An 8,952-nucleotide genomic window follows, 5' to 3' on the forward strand; every position below is an offset into this window, starting at 1 on the left:
TTAATTCTAGAACAAAACCTTAAAAATAGATGCCACATCAACTATTAAAATAAACATGTCACATTTTGAATTTATTTTTAGTTTTAAAAACTCAAATCTGAACACAATCTTGTTGCTATGCCAACACCAATGGCACCAAACTTGTCTCCGGCGAGATCTCTACGCCAGAATGAATAGAGAACTTGGCAGCTAGTAGGGAGATATTTTGCTGGAGTGGGGCGAGTGGAGGAGCTGTATGGGTTGGGTTGCCAAGAGCTTGAGTGGCAAGGTGAAGAGGCTGCATTTTCAGATCTAGGTTATAGACAGAAGTGCGAACCTTTTGTTACAGGGAAAGTCATTTCTCTATTTTACAGGTATGGGCTCTACTTACCAAATAAAATGATATAATACTGAATTCAATTGGGTACAGAAACTAACTTAGAAAAAAATTGGTACAAAAATTGTCCTAAGACATTACGCATAAAGAGCAAGTATACTAGTAATTCAAAAATGCAACAACCAGAGAAACATAATTTGCATAGACGTATGTTAATAATGGTTCTACAAATCATTATTATTTTTTGTTTTTGTCATTAAAAATTGTTGCCAGGTTTTCTATTCATTTCAACACTGAGATCTCACCGGAGACCAGTTTTGGTGAAGTTGGGTGTTGGCACAGCAGTAAGATTAGGGTTCAGATTTGAGTTTTTAAATTTTTTTAAAACTAAAAATAAATTCAAAATGTGACATGTCTATTTTAATAGCTGATGTGGCATCTATTTTTAAGGTTTTATTCAAGAATTAATGACATGGTGTAATCTAAACCATTGGTTTTTAAATGAGAGGTCAAGATTAAAAAAAAAAAAAACTCTAATGTGGTAGAGTACCCTAGGAATTCTAGAAGGTCTAAATCCATACAAGAAAAGCTAGAACAAAAGATCTCGCATTTGGCTCGTACCTCTCGATCTATTGAGATGTAAGAACCTCGATATCAGACTCGATACCTCTCAATCTATCATGATTCATGGATTTTGAATTTTAAGATCTATTTTTGACCCTTGATGACAAGGGTTTTCTAAATTTTTGATACACTAAGTTTCCAAAGCATATAAAAGCTATCTTTTACAACTGTTATCATATACACAAAGACATATGTTGAGATACATGCTTTACAAGAGCTGCTGTGACTCCTTGTGTGCCTTAAGGTTATGTACCAAGTTGCTTCTAGATCTACAAGGGTTGATTGAGGAACTCTACATTTTACAACAACAATCAAGTTGTTATGCTATTAGTCAGGTACTAGGATTCGTGCAAGGAGAAGTCTCTACAAGAACAAGTTCGATTGGGCATAGGTTAGTAAGTTCAACTATAGGTTCGCATTTTGGTATAGGCCAGTAGGTTAAGATCAATTATATACTTGTAATCATTTGATTCTTGATTAGTGGATTCTTTGAGAGTGCTGACTTGAAATTCACCCAATAGGGTTTATATATGCGAAGATTTTCCCCATCGTGATTAAATCGTTGTATCAAATTTATTTTTTGCTGCATCTAATTTAGTTTGGTGATTTGATTGTAACTCCACTTGATTTGTATTTAATTTAAATAATTAATCAACTTAAGTAATTGAATTAGTTAACCGAAGTCAATATTTTAACCCCAACACTTTCTATTATAGACTTATATTTTTTGAACATGAATGATATATAAGGTTATTGATTTCATGTTTCCTAAGATTATTTATCCTAGGATTTAATACTAAGGTCATTCAAATGCTTAACCGACCTTTCAACACTTAATTAAACTTCCCCCCCTTTTTTTTTTTATACAAAATAGAATTTCTACTCTAGCCTAATCTAAGTGTATATGTATGTGAAGCTTTCTCCTAAAGACTTGAACCCCGTCCCTTGTCCCTACACATCACAAGCATTTATACTTCTGGAGTCACCACCGCACCAAGGGTGCGTAGTGGTACTTAAACTTGCCCTTAAAGTAACAAATGAAAATTTGAATATAAAAAACGTTTAATAAAATGAAAAAAGCAGGGAAGGTGAGAAACAAGAACTCCTTCATATGAAAATAGCTTATGCTGATGCTAGTTTAACTTAAACTAAGATGAACTCCTTTAATATAATTAGAGCTGTTAAGTTATGGTTTTTCACATAATATTTATGTTGGCTTATTCTATGACAGAAAGTGTTGTAATTTCATTAATTTATTTACTAGTATTTTGTGGGATTTATTTGTAATGGGTTTAGTATTAAGTTGGTGAAGATTGCTCAAGAAGTTGATCTCGCGACATGTCTCGCAAGTAGTGCAACCCACGAAAGTCACATGAGAAGCACATGTTGGAAGCTGAAGAGTCAAGTGTTAGGCTGTATTTCATGAGTCACTTCGCGACTCAAGCCAAGTTGTGAGTGACCCGCGAAAATGTCATGTGTTTATGAAAATGCCTCTATGATTGTTTATCCTCATGCTTGTGATGACATGTTACATGACTCTTTGGGTGTTATTTAAATTCCAAATGTCAACCTCTTGAAGAAAAAGGTTAAGAAGTTTCATGAGAATTTGAGCAAGCTCGTTTGTGAAAAGAATGATTCGATTGCTAAGCTCAATGAATCCAACAAATTGATTGAAAAGTATAAGAAATTTGCTGAACATTCTCTTGAAAAACTAAAGGAGTTTGAATGTTTGAATGTGAACTTGGATGCTAAACTTGTTTTGTCTAACAAACTTGTTGATGATCTTAAATGTGAAAATGAATATCTTAAGATTCATGCCAAGTGTTTGATTACAAACTTGTTGGATTACATTTTCTTTTTATATCTCTATGCTTGCAAAATTTTCAGAAGCTCAAAGATCAATAGTTATGTCACCAATCAAATATTTAAATTTTATAGTTTAAAAATTATGCAAAAAAGTAAGTCTATAGATCAAATAGTGAATAACCCAACAATTAGATTTTCAAAATACGTAGCTATGTTAAGTTTTGGGTCCAACTCCTCTCCCGTTTCAAACTCTCATGTTTTCTCCTATTTTAATATAGATGAAGGACACTTGGCAGACCAACAATCGAAAGGCTAATAAAACCCCATGTCATTCTCTCTCAATTTTGTCTCTCTTTCTCTCTCAATTACTTAGAAGTTTTCACGGCCAAGCAAACCCACAAGGCACTATCGATCATACATACACCCAACACCATTGGCAAAGGACAGGAAGGAGTTGTTGAAAATAATGTCGGAGGCACCATCTGAGACGCGTGGCCAGCACATCAAGATCGTTGCTACAAATACTTAGAAGCTTAACAAATTTTTCTTTGATTTTATATACCTAATTTCCAACGTCTATGTCTTTCCCTCTTGCTACTGATTTCATCACTGCTACATGATTACTCCTCTCTCTTTTTGTCTATGGCACTTCATTTTGTGATATATTTGATGGATGGGTGGTTGATTATGGGTACTGGTATGTGGCTTAAATTTCTTTGATTTTATTGTTATGGGTTTTGCAAGGTTATTCTTGGGGTTTCTTTTTGAGGCAAACGGAGAGACAAATTTTGAGAGAGTTCTTGCTTTACCTCTTCTGGGTTCTTTGAATTTTTCCAAAAAATTTTATAAATTTGGGTGATGCCAATTTGGGTGATGCTTTCTTCTCTAGCGAGATCTTGTCTTAGCTTAAATACCCAGTTGACAGTGATGATATTGGAGCAAGGAAAGGGAAAGAAAGAAAAATTATAAAGAAGAAAAAATTGTATTTCACATGATGGGTGTATGAGTATGACAGTGGGTTTGCTTGGTCCGTAATTGAGAGAGAGAGAGAGAGAGAGAGAGAGAATGACGTGGGTTTTTTTTAGCCTTTAGATTGTTGGTCTGCCAAGTGTCTTTCATCTATATTAAAACTGCAGAAAACATGAGAGTTTGAAACGGGAGGGGAGCTGGACCCTTAAGTTTTTAAGTGGAAGTTGTAGTCATTGGCTATAACCAAGTTTGTAGCCAAATTTTATGTGTGTGTAGGGGGGGGGGGGGGTGCTGTTTAGTAACTAGCCTTATTGCACAAGCTTCACGCGTGCTTTAAGGCTCTTTCTTTGTCCGGGGGAGGGGCTTTAGTATCATAATTTTCCATTCATTTCAATTTGAGGTATACACTCTTATTCAATAACTAATTTAGGGTTGCTGCTTCTTCCAATAGTAGTGTGATGAGATTTATGTGTTTGTGGGTGTGTTAAGTATTTTATGCTACATCTCATCACACCTTTGAACCTTTGCACCCATTAGAAGATAACAAGGAAAATAAATGAGGCTTAATATAAAGGCGTAATTTAAAGACTTAAAACATTAAAGGAACGTAAATACATAAATCATAAAGGACTTTAAAGACATAAAGCTATAAAGGAATGTAAATGCATAAAGCAATAAAGGAATTTAAAGGCATAAAGGTATAATGTAAATACATAAAGCTATAAAAGAATTTGAAGACAATGCACGAATTTAGATGAATTTAAAGTAAATGAAATCTTCTTTGAGTAAACCTCTATACCCATGAAAAATCAAATTAGTGGTGCACAAGGCTAGTCCTCCACTCGCTATATTGAGTTAGGGTATAGGGTTTAGACTAGGAAGACGCACCTGAATTAGATCTTTATACCCATTTCAAACCAAAATGGTGGTGCAAAAGGACAAGCCTCCACTCACCATATTAAATATTTAACATGGTGTAAGGTTGCCTTTTCTTTTAAATCAATGGGCTTTAGTATGTCTATGTGTAAAAGAAGGCAAAAACCTTCACACATAGCCTATACACATATCAAATATAAGGGAAAACACAACCTTTGAACAAGAAAAAAAAAACGCAATAATTTAAGTGACATAAAAGTAAATAATTCGGAAAGTAAATAGCAAGAGAAGTAAATGACATAAATTTAAAGAGCACAAATTAAAGGTGCAAGGAATAAAAGAGCATGAAAAGTAAAGAATTTTATTGATTTAGAATGCTATTACAACTAAAAAGAAAAAGGGAGGTGGAGTAGGGTAGTAGCTACATTTCCCTAACTCTAAGAAGATATTTTGAAGGTTCACCTATATTTACTCCATTTAAGTTCTCCAATTCCCTCAAATTTTAAGCTAGAAGTATGACACGTAGCATTTATTTGCTTTTTAAACATCACACATGTATCTTACATCTAAATATTATATAAAGACCGGAAGGAATTTGAAGATCGAATGGGAGGGGTATATCCTAATTGGTTGCACAAACAAAAGTACTACTAAGACGTGTTTAGTTAGTGTGAGCTGCAAATTGCAATTGCTTAGATGGTTTTAAAATGTCTACTTGGTTTCAAAAAAAAGTCTGCTTGGCTTTTTTTTTAAATTTTTTTATTATTAATGCATCTCATTTTTATTGGATAAACCTCTTATATATGGCAGGATTGCATATGCACAAGTGGCAGGTGACATGTTCTCCTAAATTTAGCAGGAATAGCTGGCAGTTTTAATACTATACTTCATATAAATTCTGTCACGGACAAGGGATAATAAACCAACCTTTCTAACTTTTGAAATTCAAATGGTTGTATAGCCGTTGAGACTCGGAAGCGAGAGAAAGAGATGGAAAGAGAAAGCAAATATGGGTTTGCGGCCTTTTCATGGGCAGATGAGGTAGAGAAAGAAGAAGAAGAAGAAGCTCAAGCTCAGCCGCATCAGATTCAGAAGCAGAAAGCAAACCCATTTGGGTCTGCAAGACCTAGAGAAGTTGTTCTCCAGGAACGAGGCATTGACTGGAGAAAACTCGACCAAGATTTAATACATCTTTCCAACATAAGGTGCCTTTTCCTATAAGCTTTTCTATTCAAATGCAATTATTAGTCACTGTCTGGTTATTAGACAAAATGAAAAAAATGTTGGGTATTTCTATGTTTTATTGTCTTTATATAGTGTTAATCTATAACTTTTAAGATTATCAGTTTTTCCTTAAATTTTTTTTTTCTTTGTTGGGAATTTTGAATTGGGGATTTATCGGTTAAAAAAAAAAAAAAAAACTAGTTAAGCTACAAGTCTTTTGGCATTACTAGTTAAGATACAAGTCTTTTGGCATGTTTTTTTTACTTGATTTAACAAATCGATGACAATTAAGCTATTAGTTGAACGAGGCTGAGTTGTGTGGAATAATGAAAATTCAAGACATGTTCTCTCCTTTACTTTACTACATTTCAGTATCTATAGGTTGTTTATATGTCTAATGTTTCAAAATTTCAAACTGTTAACCCAGCTGGTACAAATGGATTTTATTCTCTAATGCCACCTTATTTCTAATATAACCATTATATTACAAACACAATTTCTGACAGAAACAAGGCTCAGAGTGAGAAGTCATGTAAAGAAAACATACCTGCACCAGCCGCGCATGTGTTCGACATAATACAGTCAGATCCCCCAAGTAGGAGCCCAGAACAGAAACCAGCGGATACAAGATTTAGTTCTAAAAGAAGGGAAGTTCCATGGGTTCCCTTGGCTCACCAGAATCAGATTCCTCTAATAGTTTCTCCTCCTCTCAGATATCCGCCAAAGAATCTCATCCCCAGATTACTTGAGTCGTCCAGCATTTGTTGCAATCCTTGTGGCTTTGACAATTGGCAGCAACAATTTCAGTGCAAGAATCGCTTAGGGACAGAGAAAGAGAAAGCACGCAATAAACAAAGGTTTCAAAAGGCTCACAGCTTAGACCCCAGAAGCCACGTTCATCCTCAACTTGATCAGAATACAATCTGGAGCAACAGCCAGTCCAGTGAGTTCAAGAACAATGGGACAGAAACCCAGCACTTGGTTTTGCAAATTGAGGCACAACACAGCGGCAAAAACTTAAGAAAATCAGCAGCTTGTATGAACCAGCAAGAAATGAGGATGTTCAATGCGCAGAATTTGGTAGGTACGCCACTGGTAAATGGAAGGAGAGCACCCGTTCTTAGACAAGATAGATGGAAGCATTTACAAGATGACTATGTAAGAAGTGATAGTGGTTTTTCCCACCGGAGAGATAATAACAGTAGAACAGAAAGATCTTTCGCCGAAGAACTTGAGTGGGAAATTAGGGGATTTGACAATGAAAGCCCAAAAGTTGCTAGGAATGTCACTGTGACAGTCAGAAACTGTAAGAGAGCAGTATCAGGACAAAATTTGAAGGTGAAAAGAGCATGTTGAGAACAAGGGCAACCATTGAAAGAGTACCCACCAAGTCTTCATTTCCTCTCCTCTCTTTTTTCTCTTCTTTTCTATCCTTTAATTGTGAGTTTATTTTATTTATTTATTATTAATTTTTTGGGTGGAGAGGGAACAAAGCTAATATGGGCATCTCACATTTTGACTGGATCTTTGACACTATTTTGATTGCTAGATCAATTACACCTTCATGGTAATATATTGAGAGATTTAGATTTGTGTTTTCCTACAACTCCAGTAGCCAGTCTCTAACTATTCTGGTTATCCTTCACAACCAACAGAGCAAGGGGTTGAGAACACTATAGAAATTTAAAGCTCCAGATTAATCTTGATGGTAATTGGCTAATTCCTGAAACAAACCAGAAATAAATATCTTATAGAAACTTAAATTGAAGGTGCTTTAATGATTTACCCCTTGATGATTTAAAGCAAGACCAAAATGTAAAAGAACTTGGAAGATACCAATCTACTATTAACAGCCATTAAGCTTTTATCCATGATCACAGAATGTTTTAATTTTGAAGTTATCACATACAGCACATCCCTGATGTACAATGTCCTACTAAGAAACTGACCTTTAACAGCCATCAACCAAAACCACCAATTGTTGGTAATTAAAAGCCATGAAGTCCTACAAACAGTTTAGATGTGAACAATTCCTTCATCCATGAATTACAACAGAAATTTATGCTGCAACTCGCTATATAATTAATCTCACAGCCATCAACCAAAACCTCTAATTGTTGGTAATTAAAAGTCATGAAGTCCTACAAAACAGCTTTGATGTGACCAATTCCTTCATCCATGAATTACAATAGAAATTTATGCTGCAACTCAGTATATAATTCATCTCATCTAATGCAAACGAAAAACCAGCATAACTTTCACCAAAAAAAAAAAAAAAAAAAACCCAGCATACAACACTAATGATACAACAATTTAATGGTAGCTCACTCCTTCACCACTTACAACCTCACCAATCCAGTATGCTTTTATAAGCTCCATTTCCGCTCTCAAGTATTCTATAAGATGCTTCCTTGCTCACAACTAGAACCATCCCAATGCCCATGTTAAAAGTCCGCCTCATCTCAGCATCCTCGATTTTTCCTGCCTAATTAAAAAGTAAGAAAAAAAAAATTTATGTTTTCAAGAAAAATATATAGGTGGTCGAAGAAAACCAGACAATGAAAAAAAAAACTATGAGGATGACAGAAGTACTCTGCCAACAATCACTTCATCTTTTCTCAATATTTCCAACACAAAGAATACATTTTACCTCTTGAATCCAATTAACACACTTGGTACTTCCCAGGAGTTATTATGGATGACAGCACCAAGCCCTTTTGGAAACACTCAAGGTATATTTTCTGTGAAACCACCACCTGTGATGTGGGCAATCCCCTTTATCCCACCCTTGCTTATTAAGTCAAGTACCTAATTTTGAAGGAAAGGGGAAAACACATTGGTCAGACTAAGCAATAGGACAATATTGAACTGTATAATGTAAAATAGAGGGCAATAAGTAACCTGCTTAACATAGATAATAGTTAGGCCATCAAAGCTTCGCCTAATGTAACATCTTCACCAGGAAGTTTGTGCTCCAGAGAAAGGCCACTTCGAGTTAGAACCCAGTGAAAATATAGCAGTACATATCAGCAAGGAATTTGGCAGACTAAAGCATCATACATTGAAATACCTCAGCAAATACTATTTCAAATATTTAACGAAGTCTTTTCATTAGATGTTATCATAATAATGGCATA

The 8,952-nt window shown here is 34.9% G+C and overlaps 1 protein-coding gene and 1 long non-coding RNA gene across 2 annotated transcripts; one reads left to right on the plus strand and one right to left on the minus strand.

Moving 5' to 3' along the window:
* Positions 1-5,535: 5,535 nt before the first annotated feature.
* Positions 5,536-7,335, plus strand: LOC126726085 (uncharacterized). Its single transcript, XM_050431216.1, has 2 exons — positions 5,536-5,796; positions 6,322-7,335. Exons 1-2 carry the CDS (start codon positions 5,582-5,584, stop codon positions 7,169-7,171), a joined length of 1,065 nt encoding a protein of 354 aa, XP_050287173.1. The 5' UTR covers positions 5,536-5,581; the 3' UTR covers positions 7,172-7,335.
* Positions 7,336-7,830: 495 nt separating this feature from the next.
* Positions 7,831-8,932, minus strand: LOC126726086 (uncharacterized). The gene is made up of 2 exons (XR_007655680.1): positions 8,717-8,932; positions 7,831-8,623 (listed from the first exon to the last, which is right to left on the minus strand). It is a non-coding gene; the product is annotated as an uncharacterized LOC126726086 (long non-coding RNA).
* Between the last annotated feature and the right edge of the window lie 20 nt (positions 8,933-8,952).

This window comes from Quercus robur, chromosome 5, assembly GCF_932294415.1.
Source record: "Quercus robur chromosome 5, dhQueRobu3.1, whole genome shotgun sequence".
In the NCBI taxonomy this organism is placed as follows: Eukaryota; Viridiplantae; Streptophyta; class Magnoliopsida; order Fagales; family Fagaceae; genus Quercus; species Quercus robur.

Excerpts from the sequence above, each read along its gene's own strand:
- LOC126726085 (XM_050431216.1), top strand. The coding sequence starts at position 5,582 with ATGGAAAGAGAAAGCAAATATGGGTTTGCGGCCTTTTCATGGGCAGAT. Across the intron at positions 5,797-6,321 it reads ATACATCTTTCCAACATAAG|AAACAAGGCTCAGAGTGAGA; the intron begins GTGCCTTTTCCT and ends AATTTCTGACAG.